This window comes from Balaenoptera physalus (genome assembly GCF_965194825.1).
Source record: "Balaenoptera physalus genome assembly, chromosome: 4".
Lineage (NCBI taxonomy): Eukaryota > Metazoa > Chordata > Mammalia > Artiodactyla > Balaenopteridae > Balaenoptera > Balaenoptera physalus.
Window position 1 is genome coordinate 77,967,788 of NC_138891.1, and position 23,888 is coordinate 77,991,675.

General features: G+C 42.1%; 1 protein-coding gene across 2 annotated transcripts in view; it reads right to left on the reverse strand.

Moving 5' to 3' along the window:
* Positions 1–4,496: 4,496 nt before the first annotated feature.
* The window catches only part of SLC49A4 (solute carrier family 49 member 4), a 108,800-nt gene continuing 89,408 nt past the window's right edge, over positions 4,497–23,888 (reverse strand). Inside the window, exon 9 of one of the 2 annotated variants that reach the window (XM_082459490.1) lies at positions 4,497–5,388. In XM_082459490.1, coding sequence (XP_082315616.1) covers positions 5,330–5,388 — 59 coding nt within the window. In that variant the 3' untranslated portion in view covers positions 4,497–5,329. Of the gene's footprint in view, positions 5,389–12,750; positions 20,275–23,888 lie in introns of those variants that run through there. The other variant, XM_082459489.1, reaches the window with a different exon arrangement.

The window sequence follows — 23,888 nt, forward strand, 5'->3', positions numbered from 1 at the left end:
TCGGGGAACTAAGATCCCACGTGCTGCGGGGCAACTAAGCCCGCGCTCTGCAACTACTGAGCCTGAGAGCCACTGCAACTAGAGAAGCCCACTCACTGCAACGAAGAGCCCGTGCACCCCAAGGAAGACCCAGCACAGACAAAAATTAAAAAAAAAAAAATACAGGGCAGAATAATAGAGATTTGATTAAATCATAATTCTAACATTTGCCAACTGGCTTGGTGTCTATCATTCATTATGTTAAACAAAATAACCTTTAACCATTATGTTTAATTTTGGTATTTAATTCCATTTAGGTTATGAGTCTCTCAAGAATAAATTCTATTTGGGAATTCACATCTTATGAAAATGGATTTCTAGAAAAGAATGTCAGTTTTTCTACTTCAACATTTCGTAGGCAGAAAAAATTACCAAATCATGTATAATTTCCATGATAAATCACCTTTAATCTAGACATAATAAAGAACATAAAAGGAATGGAGAAAAGAAAAAAGTCCAGGAAAATGTAATATCCAAAAAAAAGTCTGGCGTCTCTACTGTCCTCAGTGAAGTGAGCATCTACTTAGCACCACAAAACTGCAGCTGACTACGCCAAGCAATTACTTTTCCTGTACTGTAACGTCAAGTTTAAAATTTAAATATGTAATATTAATTATTTGATTTCATTAATATTAATATAATTTTAATAGCAAAATTATAAGAATATTTACGTTCTTTGGGATGAGATTTCAGATTAATTCCTGAACCCCAGATGTTTTGTTCTGAGATGGTGATATCTGGCTTTGGCCTCAGTTTTAACCCAATATTGATCTTAGCATTTGCCCCAGTGTGCATTCCAGGCAACATACAAGGCCACCGGCACACACTGCTCAGCACCAGCCTGTCCATTTGCCCATCTTCCTGCAGAGTGCTTTGTGGCTGTCTTCTTTTCCTAACAATTAAACCACCATTTATTTAACCCACCCCCTAATGATAGACTTTGAGGGTATTTTCAGTCTTTTGTTACAAACAGTGCTGCAAAGACTATCCTTGTATATGTACAACTATAATGGCAGAATGAATTCCTAAAAACAGAATTACTCAATAAGTATACATATTTAAAATTTGATAGATTATCCAACTTATTGCACCTCACTTAACACCTTCTGGTTTTATCTGTCTCTCTGTTTTAGAGGTAGTTTTCCAGTTTTAGTGGTTGGGCTCAATCTGGGGGAAAGAGAATCAATCAAGGTGATTTCATTGTGCCTCCATCTCCAAGGCCCTCTCTTCCTTCCTCCCCACCATGGTCCTGGTCCCCCAGGTACCTGGTCAGACCCCTATGAGGGCCCCACCACACCTGTTCTTTTTTTGCCATCAAACCTTGTCTGCTCAATGTCATAGGTTTCCTGGGTCCCTGTTCTCTTAACTGGATAAGCAGAATCCAGCTTCGGTGTGATTGGTTGACACTGCATTATAATTAAGGCTTTCAAGGCCTAACCTCAAAGAAGTAAATGAGGCTGGGACTTTTAGGAACTCTACCTGGCAGGTGAGACAGAGATTTTGGGCAGAGGGATCCCCAAAACCCTCTGCGTCAAAGCTGCCTGGGACACCATGACCCTCCTTTCTTCTACCCCTTTCCTTATTTCAGGCGCTGGGAAAAGGTCTGATGCTCCTGGAATTTCTCCGCGGCTCTCACCTGACCCTCCACTGGGCAAGGAGCTGGGTCCCTCCTGATGCTTAGGGCATCTTTTCCAATTTAGAAAGTTCCTTTGTTCTCTTAATGTTCATTTTAATGTCTGTATAGGACCATGGTCCCTAGGCCATGATTTTTACTTGATTTGTGGGAGGGGCTTGGGACAAGCAAGCATGGGGAAGCCAAGATTTCCATCTCAACCGCAGAGAAAGACACTCAAATAAATGAGTCCTGTCAAGTCCATTACTCCCGAATCTCTGAAACAGCCCCACACCCACACCAGCCCTCCTCCCATCAGACGAGGAACGTTAGGCTGGTCTTTACAGGAGGATGGCCACTGATTGGTTGCACCTGCCATAGGGTGGCCTGGCATGAAGGACTGTGCCTAAAGCCCAGAGGGAAATCGGCTAAACCAATCAGATTGGCTTCTGTGGGATTTGGGCTGGAGAATGAAAAGACTGGCCGGTAGCAATAGAAGAAAGGAGCAGACAGAGATGGGCAGGCGGAGGCGGGGTGGGGCGAGGATGTCTGCCCCTCCTCTTGGCTCCAGATGGCTGAGGTACCTAGGATTCTCATAACTGGAGGAGCGCGCTCCCTGGTGGGCCTCGTGCGTGTGGCTCGGAACTTTCTCTCCTGGCCCGTTGTTCTCGTCCACCTCCTGCCTTCTCCCACGTACCCTGCTGAGGAGATTCTCCACCCACAGGGTGCAAGACTGACTTGATCTACGGCCTGTACCTTTAAATTCCCTTTTAGAGAAAAGAGGAGTTTGAGACATTCGTGTCTGACGCCTGGGCCCCATCCAGGAACAGTCTATGTGCCCAGGTAAACGCGCTTCCTGAGCGTGGCATCTCCCTGCTCCCAGGAGCACGCCCAGCACTGAGTCAGCACCCGGCATCCACCGCTAGTTCTTTTATGTGAGGTAGAGCGGTGACTATTAGTAGTAGTAGTATTACCTTTTTTTTAAAAAAAACTACATACTTTCTGAAAGATTTTTGAAAAATTTAGTTACACCCTTACAATTTTTACATTGATATCTAGAATTTTTCATCATAGCTTGAAGAGCTGCAAAGGATGTAATTTCTGGCATATTGCAAATACTGACATTTAAAAATAAAACTGTTCTTTTAAATGTAACTAATAGCATCTAACAAACAGAGCATTTTTTAAAAATCTAGGAAGAGCTCTACTTTCACAACTGGAAAATTTACATTGTTCCTTTTTCCCTTCGAATTTGTATATTATATGTTCCCACAGAATTTCATCCTAATGTAATATATTTTTAAGCTTGAAAGTCTTTTATTCTTTGCACTATCATACTTCTCTGCAACTAAAATATATATGTGAATTGAAATGTTAATTTAAAAAATTTTTATAAGTTAAAAAATTATTTGGGGGCTTCCCTGGTGGCGCAGTGGTTGAGAATCTGCCTGCCAATGCAGGGGGCGTGGGTTCGAGCCCTGGTCTGGGAGGATTCCACATGCCTCGGAGCGAGCGACTGGGCCAGTGCGCCACAATTGCTGAGCCTGCATGTCTGGAGCCTGTGCTCCGCAACAGGAGAGGCCGCGACGGTGGGGGGCCCGCGTGCCGCGATTTAGAGTGGCCCCCACTTGCCACAACTGGAGAAATCCCTCGCACAGAAATGAAGACCCAGCACAGCCATAAATAAATAAATAAAATTAAAAAAAATTATTTGGGATCAAGATATCATGATTATTATTAACATCAAACATACAGATACTTGAATTTTGACAATTATTAAATGTAAAGTTATATTTTAGAGAGCAGCAGTTTAGAATAAATGTGATTTATCACTAGAATGAGAAAGATTAACAGCAGAGAGACAGAGAGAGTGAGAGTATTAGGACTTAACAAAGCATGCATCAATGATTAGTGTCAAGTGCGTTATTTACAGAAGAACCCACAATATACTCCTGGTAGAGTGTGGACATTGAAATCTATGGTAGGAATTTAAAACGATAGAGAAGCTGGCAGTTATAACAAGGAGGCTTGTACCCAAGTAAAAGATGAGTATGGTTTTATGGTATTTGGTAATCTTTTGACAAAATTTAATAAAAACAATAAAACTTTTCTAAGTAAGAATAGGAGAAAATCTTCATGAGCTTGGGGTAGGCAAGGATTTTATATGACACCCAAAGCACAATCTAGAGAAGAAAATATTGATAAATCATACTTCATCAAAATAAAAAACTTCTCTTTGAAAGGCCCTGTTAAAAGAGTTAAAATATAATTCATTGGGCTGGAAATTCCCTGGTGGTCCAGTGGTTAGGATGCCATGCTTTCACTGCCAAAGGCCCGGGTTCGATCCCTGGTCGAGAAACTAAGACCTACAGCTGTGCGGCGCAGCCAAATGAAAAAAAAGGTAGGTAATCCACTGGTGAGCAGAAAATACTGGCGAATCCAGATATATGAAGAACTATCAAGATGCAGTCATAAGAAAACAGAGAACTCAACATAAATGGGCAAAAGGTTTGAAGAGACCCTTCACCAGGGAAGATTTATGAATGCCAGATAAACATGTGGAAAGATGCCATTTGCCATTAGAAAAACATGAATTAAAACCACAATGAGGTACCATAACACACTATTAAAATGGCTAAAACTGAAAACGCTGATCATATCAAGTGTGATGAAGATGTGGAATAAGTGGAACTCTCCTACATGCTGGTAGAATGTAAAATGGAACAACCACTTTGAAAAATAGTTTGGCAGCTTCTTAAATAAACATACATTTACTATATAATCCAGTCATTCCACTCATAAGTATTTGCCCAAGAGAAAAGAAAGTATACGTCCACACAAGAGCTAAGACACAAATGTTCACAGCACTTTTATTTGTAAGGGCCCAAAACGGGACACAGTCTAAATATCCATCACCAGGTGAATGGTAAACAAATTGTGGTGTATTCATACAATGGATATACTCAGCAATAAGAAGGAGCAAAATATTGATGCATGGAGCAACATGAATGAGTATCAAAATAATTATGCCAATTGTGCCGAGTGAAAGGAGCCAGACAAAAAGAAAGAATATCTACTGTATTGTTCCATTTATATACAATTCTAGAAAACGAAAACTCATCTATAATGGCAGAAGGCAGATCAGTGATTGTCTAGGGATGGGGTATGGTGACGGGGAGGTGGAGGGAGGGATGCTAAAGGGGTGATAAGTTCACTTATCTTGGTGGTTGTGGTTTCACGGGTATGTACATGTGTCACAAAGCTTATATTGTATACTTTAAATACCTGAGGCTAACTGCATGTCAATTCTACCTCAATAAAGTTGTTTAAAAGCATGAATAAATGCCTAAGAAAATATAAAATATTAGCTTAGCTCTTACAATGTTTCCTTTACTTGAAGGTGTACTATTCAGCTGTCTGAAGTACATAGGGAAATCCCTTCCTCCCCCAATTTGAAATGCTCTCGATTTTGCCCACATGGAGGACTGGGTGAAAAAAAACACTCTCAAAGCTCTTCCTCCAGCTGAGAGGAAGAAGAGGCAGAGAGGATGAGCTTCCAAAGCAGCGTGCTTCACTGCAATCTTGAACATTCTAAGACAGATACAGTTAGATAAGGCTGCAGTCGTGACATGCACAGGTCGCATGGGAGAAATAGGGTCCTGACAGCTTTACCGTCTCTCACTGTTGTTCAGCCTGCTTTGCTTTCTTGGAACTCTCCCTCCGGAGTTTGGTGATCTCTGACAGAAGTTGGGGGATGGAAAAGGTGAGGTTATTAAACAACAATTGTCATCCTTCCTGCTCTCCCGTTCTATACTACATCTGAATTCTATGCATCTCAACATGAGTCAAAGCACCCCACTTGAATGCCACATTGTCTGTAACAGAAATATGTGTAAGAAAGCGACAGATGTGAAGCCCTACCCTGGGTTCATGATAACTCGTCACAGGAGGTGTTGCAGACACATATATTTTTTCTTCCATTTTTATTGAGATATGGCTGACATACAGGACATATAAATTTAAGGTGTACAGCATAATGACTGAATTATATCACGAAATAATTATCACAATAAGTTTAGTGACCATCCATCATCTCTTATGGATACAACATTAAAGAAATAGAAAAATTTTTTTTCTTGCAATGAGAGCTCAGGATTTACTCTCTTAACTTTCCTATATGACATGCAGCCGTATTAATTATACTGACCATGTTGTACATCACATCCTTAGTACTGATTTATCTTATAACTGGAAGTTTGTACCTTTTGACCACCTTCATCCAGTTCCTCCTCCTCCCTGCCCCCCACCTCTGGTAGCCACAAATCTGATCTCTTTTTCTATGAGTTTGTTTGCTTTTGAAGCATAATTGACCTTCAACACCATGTTGTTCCTGATGCACAACATAGTGATTCGATCTTTCTACACATAACAAAATGATCACTCTGATAAGTCTAGTTACCATCTGTCACCATACAAAGATATTATTACATAGTTATTGACTATATATTCCCCACACTGTACACTTCATACCTGTGACATTTATTTTGCAATTGGAAGTTTGTACCTCTTAGTCTCCCTCACCTATTTCTCTCCTCCGCTCACCCCTCCCTTCTGGCAAACACCTTTTTGTTCTCTCTCTGACTCTGTTTCTGTGTGGTATAATACCCTCTAGGTCCATCCACGTTGCTGCAAATGGCAAGATTTCATTCTTTTTTCATGGCTGAATAATATTCCGTTATAATATATATATGTTGGACACATGTATTTTTAATTATCCTTCCTCCTCCCCCCCTTTTCTGGTAGTGGGAAGGCTTTTACACCCCAGGACCTCCATAGTAGTGTTGCTAATTGTGAGAGATACACCTTTTATTTGTAAAGTGAGAAAAGGACAAATATGAAAGGGGAAGTGGGACAGCAGAACCCAGCCCTGACCTCGAGTCAGAAGCAGCTGTCTCAGATGGTTTGAGGAAAGGCAGTACTTGGTTTCCTTAAATCTATCATGTTGTGAACCTCTTGTACTCACATGCCCTGGTCTGAAGGCTCCTGATACAGAGGGATTGTCACTAACCTGGTCCCTTGCACTCTTTCTTTAATTAATAGGAATTGGTAAGGGGCCAGATGAGAATTCCATGCAAGGCTTTATTGGGGCTGAAGCTGCAGCACGAGGCAGCAAAAACAAGTAACAGGTGCCCTTGCTCCCTGGGAGAGGAGCTGCTTGGGTCCTTAATGGGGGTAACAACAAGGGTGGGTCTGTGGGCTGGGCAGGAAGCATAGCTTAGGTGGCCCGCCCACCCTCTTGGTGGTGCTGCGTGCAGGGATCATGCACAGGGTACCCTGTTTTTGCTCTTGGCACCTCAGAAATGGCAGTTAGTTTGTGGCCTTTTTGTATCTTGTTCATAATTGCCCCAGCTGCTGCATGAGTGCAGTTATTTTTAGTCCCTTCTAGTTTCTTTGTATTCCATTGCTCGAGGAGATGTTTGTCCAGGTGCAAGCACTCCCGTAAAGTGTCCCAGGTCCCAGCCTATCCATGACCATCCTGGACTTTTGACTTCTAGACCCACCATTTACCAGCTCTGTGATATGTGAGGTGGGAGCAGTGACACTTACCTTGCAGGACTGTTGTGAAGAGTAAAATGATTCTAGAACAGGGCCTTGTACAAAGCCCGGCAGTGCAAATACACTGCCCTTGGGAAAGCTCCTTCACTTGTGTGTTTGTGTGTGTGTTTGTGTGAGACACAGCTTTATCCAGGACCTACTGCCTCCTGGTGGGGGCCCAGAGCTCTGAAGCCACAGCCTGGGCTCAGATACAACCCCTGGCTCACCACCTGTTTGACCTTGGGCAGTTTGTTCTTCTTATGCAAAATAGAACTAATAATAGAACCTACTCTGGGTTTGCTGTGAGGGCTGAAGCATGGAAAGTGCTTACAACAGTATCAGGCACTTAGCAAGCACCCAAAATTGTTACCATTGTTACTGAGCTAAGCATGGGGGTTAGGTTTGTCTCTGCAATCTGAGTCACTGGGATGTCAACGTAAATATGTGCGGACTGAAAAAAATGCACAACGTAAAAGTTGAGAATTATGGTTTATTTGGCGAAATTTCCGGAGACTTAACCTGGAAGACGGCCTCTCAGCTCTGAGGGACTGCTCCAAAGAAGTAAGAGAGGAGCCAGGATATATAGTTTTGCAACAAAAACCAGGCAGTTGGAACATCAAAATTTACCATTAATTAAAGAAAACCAGACATCTCAAGTTAATGAATTTTGCACTTTTCTATGTATGAGAAGATGCAAGAGTCTGGGCTCATTGAAATCATTCCTTTGATATGCACCTTAACTATCTAGGGTCAGTATTCCGTTTTCCTCCATCCTGAGTTCCCTCAAGGTGCACAGTCTAGGGCAGCTGTAGTGGCTGCTTGATGCCCACAACATCCTTTGTTTACTGATATGGCAGGCGAATATGGAAATATGGAAAACATGGGCTTGAGCTTCATAAAAATTGTTTTGTTGACAAAATTCCAAAATACGCCCTAGCTTCCTTTGGGGAACAAATGATACCAGTCCAGTAAATTATGCATGAAACAGCTCTGAAAGACATCACTTGTGAAAGAAAACAAAGTCTCCCATATAGGGCCTTTCCATCTCCATTTATCTGAACTTGAGAATTTCCCTCCTTCCCTCCATCCCTTCTGTACGATCAGGACACCCAAGATGGCTGTTCTCTTGCTCTCCGTACATCCCCTGCTCGACCAACGCCTACTTCACCTACACCCTACTCACATGACAGACCTTCCTACATACTTGCCCCCTGGGCCCAGCTAATGGCTGCTCTAATCTTTAGATCAGAACATCTCCACCTGATAGCTTATCAAAGGGGCAGTGAGGGGGCATGGTCCTCTGCTGGTTTCCCAGGTAACCAATGAGCCCACCTGACATCAATTCCCCTTCAACTAGTAATCTCCCACTGCCCCAGGAAAAAAGCCTGCCTCCAGGTCCTGCCTGCTGTCTGCCACACACCGAGGGGTGTTGCTCCAGGACCTTGCTTCAGACATGTAAGCTCCCCCGTCCATTAAACCACTAATGTCCCTGTTGCTGACTCTGGGCTCTTTCTTTGGTCTTGAAGCTGGGCAAGTACAGCTTGGGTTTGTAGGCCTGCGGGGTGCAGCCCATCTTCCTGCATTGCCTCCTTTCTGCCTCTTACTTGCTGGAATTCAGAATTGATCAGGCTTTTAAAGATCATCAGGTCCAGTGTTTGTTTATTTTTTAAATTAATTAATTTATTGGCTGCATTGGGTCTTTGTTGCTGCACACAGGCTTTTCCTAGTTGAGGCGAGCGGGGGCTACTCTTTGTTGCGGTGCGCGGGCTTCTCATGGCGGTGGCTTCTTTTGTTGTGCAGCACGGGCTCTAGGCGCGCGGGCTTCAGTAGTTGTGGCTCACAGGCTCCAGAGTACAGGCTCAGTAGCTGTGGTGCATGGGCTTAGTTGCTCCACTGCATGTGGGATCTTCCCAGACCAGGGCTCAAACCCATGTCCCCTGCATTGGCAGGCGGATTCTTAACCACTGTGCCACCAGGGAAGCCAGGTCCAGTGTTTTAATGGAAGAAAGAACTAATAGGTTGTATCAGGGCCCATGCCAAGGTGTGTGGTTTATGAGAAGTGAAGAACAGGAAGGAGGAGCGGCCAGTATGATTCGCCCTCCTGTCACCTCTCCTTGTTATTTTTTCCACCTGAGCAGAATCTCTTAAATTATGAATAACTCATTTGCTGGTGGAACCTAATGGAACTTGTGACACAATGAGAAATAGACTTTTGGTCTCTGCCCCCACTTCCTGGCACACAGGTCCCAAAACCCTTGGGATCTCTGAAGGACATGTCTTTTGTATGGTAATGATGGCTAGGGGCTGGGGGCTCTTGGATAGCCTCTGGATGGGGGCTGGTTGCCAGGGGAACCAACCAGGTGATTAGAGGGTTGGCACTTCAGCCCCAACCTCCAACCTCCAACCTCCTGGGAGGGTAGAGGGACTGGAGTTTGAGTTAATCACTAAGGGCTAATGATATAATCGATTGTGCCTGTAGTGAAGCCTCCATAAACAGCTCTAACTGAAGGGCTTTGAGGAGCCAAGCTTCTGGGTTGGTGAACACATGGAGGTGCTGGGAGGATGGTGTGCCTGGAGAGGTCATGGAGGCTCTATGCCCCTTCCCCCATACCCTGGCCCATTCACCTCTTCCACTGGCTGTTCCTGAGTTGTATCCTTTTTTAACAAAGTAGTAATCTAGTATAGAAACTGTTTTCCTGAGTTCTGTGAGCCGTTCTAGCAAATTATCAACCTCAAGGAGGGCGTCATGGGAACCCCTCATTTTCTTTTTTATTGAACTATAGTTGATTTACAATATTGTGTTAGTTTCAGGTATACAGCAAAGTGATTCGGTTTTATTTATGTATATATTATATATAATATTTTATATCTATATATATATAATCTTTTTCAGTTTATTTTCCATTATAGGTTATTACAAGATATTGAATATAGTTCCTTGTGCTATACAGGAAATCCTTGTTGTTTAGCTATTTTATAGATAGTGGTGTGTATCTGTCAATCCCAAACTCCTAATTTATCCCAGCCCCCCCTTCCCCTTTGGTAACCAGTTTGTTTTTGCGTCTGTGAGTCTGTTTCTGTTTTGTAAATAAGTTCATTGTATTATTTTTTAGATTCCACATATAAGTGTTATCATATATTTATCTTTCTCTGATTACTTCACTTAGAATGATAATTTTAGGTCCATCCATGTTGCTGCAAATGGCAATATTTCATTCTTTTTTTTTTTTTTATTAATTTATTTATGGCTGTGTTGGGTCTTCGTTTCTGTGTGAGGGCTTTCTCTAGTTGTGGCAAGCGGGGGCCACTCTTCATTGCAGTGTGCGGGCCTCTCACTATCGCGGCCTCTCTTGTTGCGGAGCACAGGCTCCAGACGCGCAGGCTCAGTAACTGTGGCTCTCGGGCTTAGTTGCTCCGCGGCATGTGGGATCTTCCCAGACCAGGGCTCGAACCCGTGTCCCCTGCATTGGCAGGCAGATTCTCAACCACTGCGCCACCAGGGAAGCCCTTTCATTCTTTTTTACAGCTCAATAATATTCCATTATGTATGTGCGTGTGTACACACACACACACACACACACACCACACACCTCGCATCTTAAACCAATCATTTGTTGATGGACATTAAGGTTGTTTCCATGTCTTGGTTATTGTAAATAGTGCTGCTATGAACATTGGGTGCATGTATCTTTTCAAATAAGAGTTTTAATCTTTTCCAGGTATATGCCCTGGAGTGGGATTGCTGAATCTTATGGTAACTCTATTTTTAGTTTTTTTTAAGGAAACTCCATACTGTTTTCCATAGTGGCTGCACTGATTTCTACCAACAGTGTAGGAGGGTTCCCATATCTCTACATCTTTTCCAGCATTTATCATTTGTAGACTTTTTGATGATGGCCATTCTGACCAGTGTGAGTTGATACCTCATGGTAGTTTTGATTTGCGTTTCTCTAATAATTAGCGATATTGAGCATCTTTTCATGTGCCTGTTGGCCATCTGTATGTCTTCTTTGGAGAAATGTCTGTTTAGGTCTTCTGCCCATTTTTTGATTAGGGAACCGTGATTTATAGCCTTTCACTGGTCAGAAGCAGAGGTGACAACTTGGACTTGCAATTGGAGTCTAAAGAGGAGGGAGGAGAGGGGTACTTCTGTGGGACTGAGCCCTTAACCTGTGGGGTCTACCCTGTTCCAAGCAGTTAGTATCAGCGGTGAGTTCAACTGTTGGTGTCTGCTGAGAATTGGAGAATTGCTTGGTTTGGAGAAACCCACATATTTGGGGTCAGAATGAGTACTGAGTGTAGAGAAGAAACAGGTTTTTCCAGTGAGGCTGGATAAATAACTAAATTAATATGGGGATACTTGATAGGAGCTAAAAGTCTTCATACCTGAGCCAAGTAATTCTCCTTCTAGGTATCTTTTCTAAGAAAATAATCAGAGAGTAGAAGGAGGAGAAATATACAACAATGTATTCCACAGAAACAGCCTTAATGTCCAACAATAAAACTAAATACTTCAAAAAGTTTCCCTTGTCATGGGAGAATGTCCGTGATATGTTAAGGATATAAAACAAAAATACAGTTTTCATCTGTTCTATACTAAAAACATTTATAGCAAGACGTAAAGAAAGCATTATAGTTTTCTGTATTTCAAAAATGAAGACTTTGGAAACTTCAAGAAGAGAACAGGACTATTTGATAACTAGTCCAGGAAGGTTAAGAAAAACTTTCCTCCAAAAGGTTAACGGATGTTCATGATTCCAAGTTTTTCCAAGAACGGGCTCCCCACTACTTAACCTGGGATGTGCTTGCTTTGAAACTACAAAAATAAGTGCTTTCATGTTTTTGTGATGACTCTGGACCTACCTTCAGAGCTTTTGCTGCTTGTTCTTTTGTTTTAAATGCCACAAAGGCAAACCCCTTTGGATCGCCAGTAGACTTATAATGTGGTGTGCTTATACAAACATTGCCACGTTTCCCAAATACTGTCTCAATCCAGCTGTGATCAACATTTTTGGGAATTAACTTCTATGATAAATTAGAAACAGTTATTAATCCTTACATATTTAATACTATCGCCTTACTCAGAAGGTCAATATGTTTTTAACTTGAATATTAATTATTTTTAAATGAAGACTTTGGGAGGGATGTAAGAGGGAAGAAAAGGAAGAAGGCCAATAACACTTATCAGGCGACCAAAACGTGCCACGTCTGTTAGGTTCATCACTTTATCCCATCATCACAAAATGTATAAGTATCCCCCTCCTTTATTTTAGCTCTATTTTTTCATGGATGAGAACACAGGATCTCCAGAAGTGCTGAAAGAATACCCAAGTCTCAGGGTTTGTCGGTGGAGCAGCAGGATTTGGCCCAGTCTGTCCTGCTCCCAAACTCATGTTTTTCTTCCCACCACATCTCGCTGCCCAAATGCTCAAGGAGCTTTGGCTCCACTCCTACTGCCATTTGCAGTTTGATTAAAAACAAAACGCGGACCACGTCATCACAAGTGCTTTCAATACACATTTATTGCAAAACCACAGCACAGTAACTATAATGTCAACATAACCATATTTCCAAGCTGAGCAGGAAATCACCATTCTCATGTGCACCCTCCCAAGAAGCGGGGGCTGACACGGAGGCGCCGTACTGTGAGTAATGACTAGAAGCCCCATTCTGAACTAGGAGTTCTAAACCATTAAACATTTCATTACCACTCTGGCAAAGCAATGCACATTTACCATTTCTAAAATGTAACAGCACAGAGATTTTAAATGCATCTTTATTTTTCAGAATCTTCAGTATTCACAATGTGTAAAATGAAGCAGAGTTTTAAATAAAATGCTATGCCAAAACACATTTCCTTAAAAAGACCCGATGGAAAGGAAGGAAAGCCACATATGAATAATATTTATCAGTGCTTACAGTTGACATTAACTATAGTTTGAAAAGAATAAAAATACTCAAGACTTCAACATTTCCTTACAAAAGTATACTTGGCCATAAAATAAAAATCTATAAAACCCCAAATATTACAAAAGTAAAATGCAAAAAAAAATCTTTTTATTAAAATGTAATATAATATTTACATGGTAAGAATTATTTAAAAATGCACAGAACACTCAGAAGTTGTGATGAGCGTCGGAGGGGAATTTATCACACACACTCATGTTTTGACAGTTGCATAGACCCACCAGGTCACAGAGCTGGGCCAGCAGATATGCACATCCCCTGGCATCAAGGCTCAGCGTGGGCAGATTTTAAGCCCCCTCCCTGCACCTGTCTATTTTTGCACCATGTCTCCTGCTGGGAGAAGAATGTCTGCCCAGGTACATGGGGTGTCACGGGAGGAGGAGCACCTGCTGTCAGGGAGCCTGTATGTCACCTGGATCTTAGTGTTGCTATTTAAAAGTCAGGTTCTGGAGCTGGGAGGAATCTCAAGAGATCATCTGGTCTATCCTTAGTCCTCTGGGACGGTCCTGGACCGTTCTCTTATTTACAGCCCCAGAGGCAGGGAATCTGCTGCAGCCTGCTGGAGTACTCTTTCACTCTGGCAGTCAGAACTTCTTGTGCTCAATTGCAGCAGTTTCAGCTAAAAACCATCCCCAGAGTGGACCGGATCCCAACAGGCAGGGACTCTGTTCTTCCGCAGACTGAAAAGGAGTCAGGGGCTTCAGTGTAGCCTGGGACTGGGAGGAGGGCACAGGGAGGGCATGAATTTCAGTGAGACTCACCGCCAAGGGGAGGCCCAAGGCTGAGGGAAGGGCCACCTCCAGGAAACCCAGGGAATGGGGTTGCGCGAGCCTGTATGGCACGCTAGGACCCCAGCGTGGATCACGGCGGCCATGGGACTATTGCAGGCTCCCCCGTCAGCAGCTGTCTCTGCTCTGCTTCTGCAGCCATCCTGCCTCTACTTCCTTCCACCTGATCCCCCGGCCTCTGCTTGCTTTCCTGCTCTGTCATGTGGTGTAGAGCCATGAAAGCCAGAGAGCTATAAATGGAGTAAAATCAGACCAACACACTGTGGCTTGAGAACAGAGGGAGAACAAGAAAGCTCTTGGGCTTTCAGATAGTGATTTTGGTTGCAAGGACTTTCCGGTTTGCTTCTAGGAGTGTGACTGAGAGGGTGAAGGCAGATGGAAAAGTCTGAATGGAGTAAGACATGGTGACTTGACTTGGCTCTAAAATCCACTTGGACTACCCAAGATTTCTTTGCATCCAAGAATTGGTATGAAAAGAAATGACTCGGGCAGAGTGTATGAAATGCAATAGGGTACTGCAGGCGTAAGAGGCGGCGGATGTCGAGATTCCCACTGCTTTTGTGGAACAGAACGGGAACCTCCGCTCCGCCAGACAGGGCTTCCGCGAGGGCGGTTCCCAGATGGCTGGCTCCCCTTCTAGTGCCCCCACCTGCCCTGGGCTGTGAGATCCCCGTCTCCAAGCAGAGACGGTCCCCATCTCCAAGCTCCACGACAGTTCCTCTGCCTTTATTTGCTGTCTCCCCATTTTTGGACCACCTCTCTCCTGCCTCCATTCTTTAAAAGCAAGAACTTCTAAGTGCAGAGCGGGGTGGCTCTGGAACAGATGACAGGGTAGGTTGTAGAATCTCCATCCCTCGAGAGCTGAAAAAGCAGTTGGCCAGACACAGCGCAGGCAGGATGTGCTTGGAGGCGGGAGGCTGGGCCAGATGACTCTGAGAACAAGCCAGTTTTGGGGTTCTGTTTTCCAGAATCTGCTTCCACCACAACTCCCTGCCTCCAAACCTCCTCCTCCACTTTCACTCAGCAGACATATCAACAAACGCCTGTAGCCTGGCTTCTATCTCGCTAACTCCTTCAGTGGGGTCTCCATGCTTACATGGCCCCAGCTCCCTCTTGCTAGAAGGCTTTTCTCTCTGCCTAATCCCATGTCTGAACACTAGCAGATCTGAACTCTTTGGAAGCTTGTTAGCTTTCCCTAAAACTTTTCCACTTCTTTTCAAGCCATCAAAACAGATTTCTCTGCCTGACACTTCAAAAGCTGTCCAGACACATTTTTTACTCTATGAAGGTTACACGTAACTATAAAAACTGATTAGGGACAAGCATGGATTTCTAATGGCCCAAGAAAGCAGGATTTAGAGCGTATTTTTCCAAACAGAGTACGATCCCATAGACAGTCATAGAAATAAGCTACAAAGCTTCCAACAGCTTTTGGGGGTGTTGCTAGGTTTGAACTACAGTTGTTATGAATGGACTCATCAGAATATGAATCTCTCTGAGGGCCAGGATGCTGTCTTATTTGTTTCTGCATCTTCAGAGCCTAGCCCTGTGCTCAGCATGCAGCAGGAGCCCGAAATATACTGGTTGAATTAAGAGATCCAGCTTCCTCCATCCCAGCTCTCCTCTCTTTTTAAAAAAATATGATCTGCCTCTCCCAGCATTTAATAGTGGTTAGGATGAAATCCCTGCCTGGCTTTATTTTAGAATGTTCTATTATATTTAAATTGTATTATAAAGTACTCAGAAGCAAAAAGATCACAGTCTGCTATAAGATAAAAGAAGCAATTTTGTAAGAAAAAATTAAAATTTAAAAAAACATGAAATAAATTTCAGGACCTAGATAACAAAGAATTTACTGGTAAAGGAATACTGATAAAAGAGTGAATAGGTAAGGGAATCAGTAGCTGGTTCATTAGAGTAGCCTTTCGCCCAATTAGATGGAAGGACAATTATAGGCAACAGAATGCAGCATGGAGGTGCCAGTGCCTGGGGATCTATATTAACCTTGAGTAAAAAAGACAACAAACGTGAAGGGGCTTCTGTGTTCTGAGATAAAAGAGGGTGAAATGTCAGGGCTAAGCTCTCAATGTCTTTTTCCCTGAAAAGGACAAGGGTAACTGCGTTTCTGTGGGACACGGAACAAGGATTCTGGGGCGCAGACTGAAAGGACAGTGGGGTCATGGAGGGGGACGGCTCCACTGGAGACATTTACATCATTTACTGATTTTCTCAGCAATAAGTTACTGATCAGGAAGAGCAGTGCAATGTGAATTAGTGAGTTCAGGGAAGGACTGAGAGGAAAAGGACCACCCCAGCACAGCCCTCCATTTTAGCAGGATTCCAGTGGGCAGCCCCGTTCTGCCTATAGCAGGAGGGGTGGGATCAGGCACCTGCCCTGACTTCTTCCAGGCCACTTCTCCGAGTCACAGACCTTCCTTGAGCTTATATGCACGTAAGTCAAGGAAGCAATTTTGTTTGGGACTTGTAGATGCAATCTAGTAGGATGGGGGCAGAATTTTCCTAATACTTAATTTTCATAAGCCTCCAAAAGATTTATTTCTGGTAAAGAGGGAAGTAAATTTGGAGGTGGGGACATTGGCAGTAAATAAACCCATCTGCAGAACTAAAACCTGCCCTTTTGAGCATCTTTGGGTTTCTGCAAAGGCTTAGAAGGCCAGGACTGCAATAGCGATGCCTCAAGTGTGGCTTAGATTTACAGGTGGACACAGCTGAAGGGCTCCCATAGAGTCTCCTGCCCCCAAAGCAGCCCTTCTCTCTCTGATGGGCTGATGTCCCAAGTTCTATCACTAGAAACCCTTTCTTTTGGTGTTTAGTCTTTGTTCTCTGTTAAAATTCAAATTCCTTTTAGAAAGGAAACGCACAAGGCCTTATGTGTATCTTGGTGTGTTTGTATTTAAGTCTTGTCTTCAGAGGAAGCTGGAGGTGCCAACAATCTTCCCAACTTCCTAAAGGAATAGTAACCCACTCCCCAGCCATGGGATGATGGGAAGGCTTGGGATTCCTCACATGAAAATTGATTCAGTGCTCCTAGACAGATACATGTTCTGCCTATGGTGGAAGTTCCAATGGAACAGAATACCTTCCCTTGAAATCAGTTATGGTTAATGATGGTACAAGAAAAAAAATTTGGGTTCCTGCTATGCATAATTATTTGGGAAACTCTCATTATTCCTTTTTATTGCTAGTTCAGGAGAGTATTTGTTTTTTAAAAAACCTGTCTAAAATGTCCTGAAGGGTAGAAACATCTTTTGTTTTTCTGATTCTCCTTCACAGGCACACACTTCACACATGTAATTACTCTATGTAGAATGAATAAAAGCATGAATGAAGGAATAGTGGATATGTCGATGGCCTGAGAGTTTCCATAACTGCCTGGCACCTATAATGCATGACTAAGGGGGCCTTCCTTGTAGAAGCTCCTTGCTTGTTTGAAAAGATAATGTGTAACTGGAAGGACCGGTGGAAAGGTATTGCACTTGTGTTGTTTTCTACTTTCTGTCTGGTCTGTGTGTGACCAAGTAAGTGTATATCAGATGCTATAAAACTCTTCAGCAAAAAGGAACATCCACTTGACCCTTCTATTTTAGAGGAAGCCAGGGTCCAGAGAGAACAGGTGACTTTTCCAAAGCCCCAAGGTGCTCAGCAGCTGCCCTGGAGAGACAGACTGAAACCCAGGCCTCCTGACTCTCAGGCTGGACTTTTGGTTCATTTCTCTGACAGCTTCTGTGCCCATGTTACAATTTCAGTGAAGCCTTGTTTCCTAACACCTGGGTACAGATCAGACATGACCTACTAAACCTCTGTTCTCATTCTATAAAAGATATATGCACAGCTCTACTGGCAGAATCTGGCCATTAGAGATGACATTGTTGCAGCGCAACTTACAATTCTTCGGTGCTGTAACTCTAGAAATATCAGTTTGGTGCTGTAACTCTAGAAATATCAGTTCAAGGATCAGCTTTACCATCTGATCCAACAGTTTGATTTCTACAGGTGCCAAGTCACTGCTGACTCACAATGAATCAAACCAAACCAAAGGATGGGTTTCTGGTTTGTCCTGATTCCAGTAAGCAAATGCAGTACTCTGACCTGGCTCCCAGGATGTTATCTCAACAGCAGATGACAGATTTTCTCATATCACATTTGATAAATTTAATAAACGCTGCATTTCATATATAAGGTCCTTTGAGGAAATAAACAGTACCTATAGCTCATCTTCTAGCACAGGCAATGAAGAAGCCATTTCTTCTTGTTGCTGAATGTGTGTGTGGTGGAAGAGTCTGTGTGTTTACGTGTAGGGACTCACAGGAGGAGGGTTACTGCACAAACAGGTGCATGTACGTCAGTCATTTCCTAATATTTAAAAAGAATGGACCTGAATTTCTGAACTGGAAGAGACCTTAGGGAACATCTTTGTTCACTCCTTCATTTTAGAATTGTGGGTAAATGAGGAATGAAGGGACTTGCTCAGGGTTAAACAGCTGAAGACACCAGGCCTGGCCACGAGCTGGGCCCTGGGGCTCCTAGGCTAGGGCTTTTTTCTGTCCTCTCTAGTCTAGTTCATGAAGAAATTGGCCAGCTCTCTTCAATAATATGGGCAACTCAGACAATGTGGGTTTCACACAGCTTGCTTCCAAGCATAGTCAGAAATAAACAGGAAGATACAACCAGAAAGGGGAAAGCCTGATGGGAAAGATGACAGGAAAGAAAGAAGCGACCAAGCAAAGCTAAGTTCTTGTCCTACTACAGTTCATCAATTTTACTGGTAGCTTGAAAGTTAGAACAGCTAAGGAAGGTGACCAGGAAAATAGTTAAGGATTACCAGAATCTTCATTAGCTATTATTTTTTTAAAAAATGGGACGGCATAAGCTGTCTTCTCGACTTTCTGCTTTCTACAGTATGGCGTGCCTCTGCTGAGATGGACAGCCAAGAAAACCCTGTCAAGAAAATCCGCTTGGATTTTGGGGGTGGATCATTCATTTTCTTCTCTCACGGGGCGTGGACCTTAGTTGGCAGCATTAAAAACTGACTATATTTCCAATAAGAAAACCAATATTGCATATTGAAGTTCACCTTTAAACTTCAGAATATGATAGAGCTTGATGGCACATAACCAGGTCTGTAAAATGTCTCCATTAACCACTGCTACGTTTGATACAGATTTGTCTTGGAGAAAAATAAGGAGCTCAGAAACTCCTGCCCAAGTGTTAATGCCAACATGGTCTTAAGAAATAGTTCCTGAGATGAGTTGATTTTAAATCCTCTCTAAGTTTTTATACTTGATGTAGGTAAATGCATAGAAAATTTTCTGAAAGGACTCATAGGGATTATCTCTGAAAAGGAGAATGGATCAACCAGCATGTTTGGAGGTAGACTACACTTTATATTTCTGTACTGGTATTTTATAATGGGTATACACTCACGTGTTTTAATTTTCAAAAATTTGAAAGAAATTTTACTTAAATTATTTCTGGTTAACACACTGATCACTTATGGAAGGAATGCTGGTGTAGGAGTCGAGTGATCTGCTAAAACTGAGCTGTCATTTAACCTGAAAGCTTCTCTATTTACTTATTTGTAAAATGGGGTGTTGGATTAAATCCTCGTCTCTGATTCTACGATTCTTCCAGGTAAATGGGAAGTAAGCCAATCTGAACTAGAGGAAGTCTAAATTAAATTGTAGTTTAAAAAAGTATCATTTTCTAACATTAAGGTAAATCAAAAGTGCCTCCAAGTCATTCTTGCCATTTTGATCAAGACTGCAGAAGCCTCGCTTGTAAACTAGAAGAGCCTGGGGGAACCCCAGGAGCGCTGTGCTGTAGGGCTGATCTTCTGGCATCCCTTCTGGAGCCCCAAGCCTCGCAATGTACCAAATGTAGCATGTTTAGAGCTAAAATGGTTTGATGTGTTTTTATCATTTTTCCAAGGTTGCTGAAATGAATTTCATGGTTTGTTTCATTTTTTAGCTGTTTTTAAAAAATTAATTCTCCATTGTTGAATGAACAGAGCAGCTAGGGTGGGGCGGCTTTTTGCTCTCTTTTTGAGTGTTGGCTGAGATGGAAGGCTATTGTCTGAGGCCTACCAGGTTCCAAGACACAAGAGAAAGACTACACAAGGCAAGTTAGTCCACATTCTAAAAGTACAACAGATAGGGACTTCCCTGGTGGTCCAGTGGTTAAGATTCCGCACTTCCAAAGTGCAAGGGGCGTGGGTTCGATCCCTGGTCGGGGAACTAAGATCCCGCATGCCGCCTGGCCAAAAAATAAATAAATAAATAAATAAACAAACAAAAGGCATTAAAAAAATAAAAGTACAAGAAATAATAACACGAGAAACTTGTTAGAGACTTTTGTAATTCCCTTCCCATTTCAGGGGAATATTCTAACTTATACGACTTGGCTGTGAGAATAACTGTTAAATCTTTCTGGAGTGCCTGGATTTGTTTATGTTCTGCTCATGCTAGCATCCTGTTCATGAGAGGGCAGCCTGGGTGTATGGCTTTACTACTAGGCGGGAAGGAGACTGTGTTTTCGGCCCTGGAGCTTAGGGAGGGGTTGAGGGTAAAGAAGCCTATGCCAGGAAGTCAGCTCAAGGAAGCGGAGACCAGGATGGAACAGAGGGCAGATTCATGCAGGTGTTCAGAAAGCTGAGGCACAGGGCAGTGAGGACAAGCAAAGAGCTTCAGGAAACTGTCAGGTGAAACAAGGGGCTGATGTTTCAGTCCTGACCAAGAGCAAACTAAAATTATTTATAAAAAGAGAAGTGGTTCAGGGGAGAGATTTAGGGCATGTCATTGCCTGTGCTCTCTGCCCACAGCCTCTATCACTCCCATCCCCTGGCCAGAGGTGACACCCTCAAGAGTCTCTTAAGGGCCTTGGTATTAGTTCCTAGAGGTCATCTCCTATGTTTGAGGTTCCAACTGAACCGGAAGGACACCTGAAAGGAAACGAGTGCTCAGGATGGCCAAGATGTCTGCTTACTGAGCAGACACTCACCACTATTGAGCACAAACTACCCAATGGATGCTGTTAAAAGAGCACCTAAAACTTTCCCTGTCAAATTTCGTTCTTCTGGGATGGTCCAACACTCTCCCCCCTCAGTACTGTTTTTATTTCCCAACAGATTAGCAAACTGTTGACAGTATGGAAATAAGCTTTATCTCGTTCTTTTCTATATGATTATAATCATACAAATTAAAGTGGAATTCTATTTTTCCTACATTTATGAAATAGGTCTGATGAAATTTCCTCATAGTTTTCTATATATTGCTTTTTTAATAGGACACTTTCTTCATGTCACAGCTTTTGCACTTGCTTGATAATATGGTATAATCACAGTAATTCCTGTACTTATTGTTTCTGGGACAAATGTGGAATTAATGTGATTTTTAACATTAATTTAAAACAAATCTACTAAGCACTTGCATTTGATCTTGAGTTTAAAGTGGAGCTTGTACTTATGCAAACAGCAAGATGAATGCCTAGATTTTAGTAAAAATAGTAAAAAAAAAAAAAAAAAGGAATTAAAAGATGAGTAGATGAGAATTCAATCTCAATTTAAAATCTCTTCGCTTGAATCCCTCATTAGAAAGGCAAGCTGTAAACATTCTCAATAATTAAACATGAATGTATGATCTATGATAAAACGTGGCCCTTAGGCCATATATGCTTAAATATACAAAATGGTGCTTGACTCCCTCTTGTTATTTTATTAGCTCTACCCTCCAGTGAAATGCATTTGTGTATGTAATTATCTGTTCTATATCTCCACCAGGGACCATACTAAAAAATGCTTCTTCCCATAAACTGTGAAATATTCACTGATAAGCCACAGGGAACTTACACTATAACATGTCCTTACCAATTAATAATGCTGTTGACTTAGTTTATGAGGATTGAATTATTCATCAGAAACTTTTCAGATCACGTCACTCACTGCAAGCTAAGACTTAGAGATGTTAGAGCACCAACGGGATAGCGATGAAGAAAAAAGATGGATTCTACTTAGAAATCAAGCAATCACCTAATTTTAACAGTATTTTACTCTTAAGCCCCATCGTTTTTGAACATGAGAAGAGTACTCACGAACACCCCAAAATGTCCAAATTAAGCGGCAATTCTCTGAGGCAGAGAAAAGAAGACTGCTTTGGGAGTCAGAAGATGTGGGTTTTAGTTAGTTTTACTTTTGTCATTAACTAGGATTGTGACCTTTGGCAAGATCCTTTACCTCTCTGGGGCTGTTCCTATAAATTCTAAAATGAGTGCTTGGATTAGTAGAGGGTTAAGATTTTTTTCAATTATAAAATTCATCAGGACTCTTTAATGTTTGTTTATAAAGTGCAAAGATTATGGCTGGTCTTTTGATGCGTGTGAGAAATACAAAAGTAAAAAAAAAAATTATGAAATATACAGTAAGTAAATAATGTGTAATCCTCCCCCCACCCCTAGAAGATTTTGGTTCTCTATCAGGTTTGGTGTATGAAATCTTGATCATTTAAAACAGCTGCAGCTTGTGATTAGAACAATTATCTGCTGGAGGAGTTAAGCAGATGTAAATGAGACAAAGGGACACATCTCATCTCATCTCACGTATGCTAAGAACAGTGGTTGGTGCCTGGTACAATGCAAGAATTTAAAATCACTACCCATTTGGTCTGTCTTTGAACTAATCAGTCATTTAGGTAATATTTTTTAATGTTATTTTTCACTTTGTGTTAAAAGTAGAACTAACCATAATTAAAATGCTCTGTATGAGAAGTCTTATAGCAAAATTTTATATAGGAGTGTCCTCAAACACAACAGTTCTGACTAAAACCAAATGCATCATAATTCTTCCCTCATCTTTCTAGATTCATTCTAAACAGGAAGGGGTGGTGGTTGTTTTAGCACCTGGGTCATGGACTATTGACACCTGGACTGGCTGGCTTTCAATTACCCTTAAGAATTCTGCTTTGCTTTCCTTTTATTTTTATTTAAGAAGAATGACGGCGTTAACAGGAACTAAGCCTAGCTTCCACAGGTTTTCTTCTTCTCTTTAGCAAGTTCCTCAGTTCCTTCAGTTCTGGCTGCTAAGTTATTGGCAGGGTGGTTGTAAAGGGGGATGGTCTAAAGGTGACTGAAGACAGATGTTAAATTTGAGGGTTTTCTTACTTTCCAGGTTGCACAATTTTGGATCTTACAAGGCCTGACGGTAACAGCATCCTCCTCTAGGACCGAGGTTAGTAAAAGCATAGCCTTCAACTTACCAAGGGGGAAAGGAGGGGTATCTGGGACTGTGTGTGATGGTGTGTGTGAATGTGTGGAGATGAGTCAATTAAGTGCTGACCAGGTCCCCTTAACCATACTTCACCATCTTGGCTAATAGAAGGAGCTGTCTTACACTCTGCTGTCCAGAAGAAGACAAATAAAATAATATATATTTAGCTGACAATGAAGATACAATTTCAAGTGAGTAAAAAAGGAGAGGGGGTTGGAGGAAGCTGAGAACAATGAAGATAAAACATCATTCTTGACTTTTTGACAAAGTGTTTGATTTTCCAGCCTGAGGGGAATTATGTAAATCTGAATAGTGGTAATATCATAACCCCACCAGAGCATATTTTATGTCATAGTGAAATACACGTCTGAGAGCTGTCCAGTGGGTATTATTTTTGAAAAAGCTGTCATCCACAGAAGGAAGGCAGGTACTGGCAAAATACTGCCCTCTCAAATATACTGACTCTATATAGAACTGAATATTTTATAACCTGAATTGAGATACAAGAAAGTAATTCAGAAATCACTCAACAGATCTGAAAGTTTCAATGCTATAAATTGTTATTTTCAAACAAGGGTCATTTAATAAAATGCAACCCTGGTAAATAACA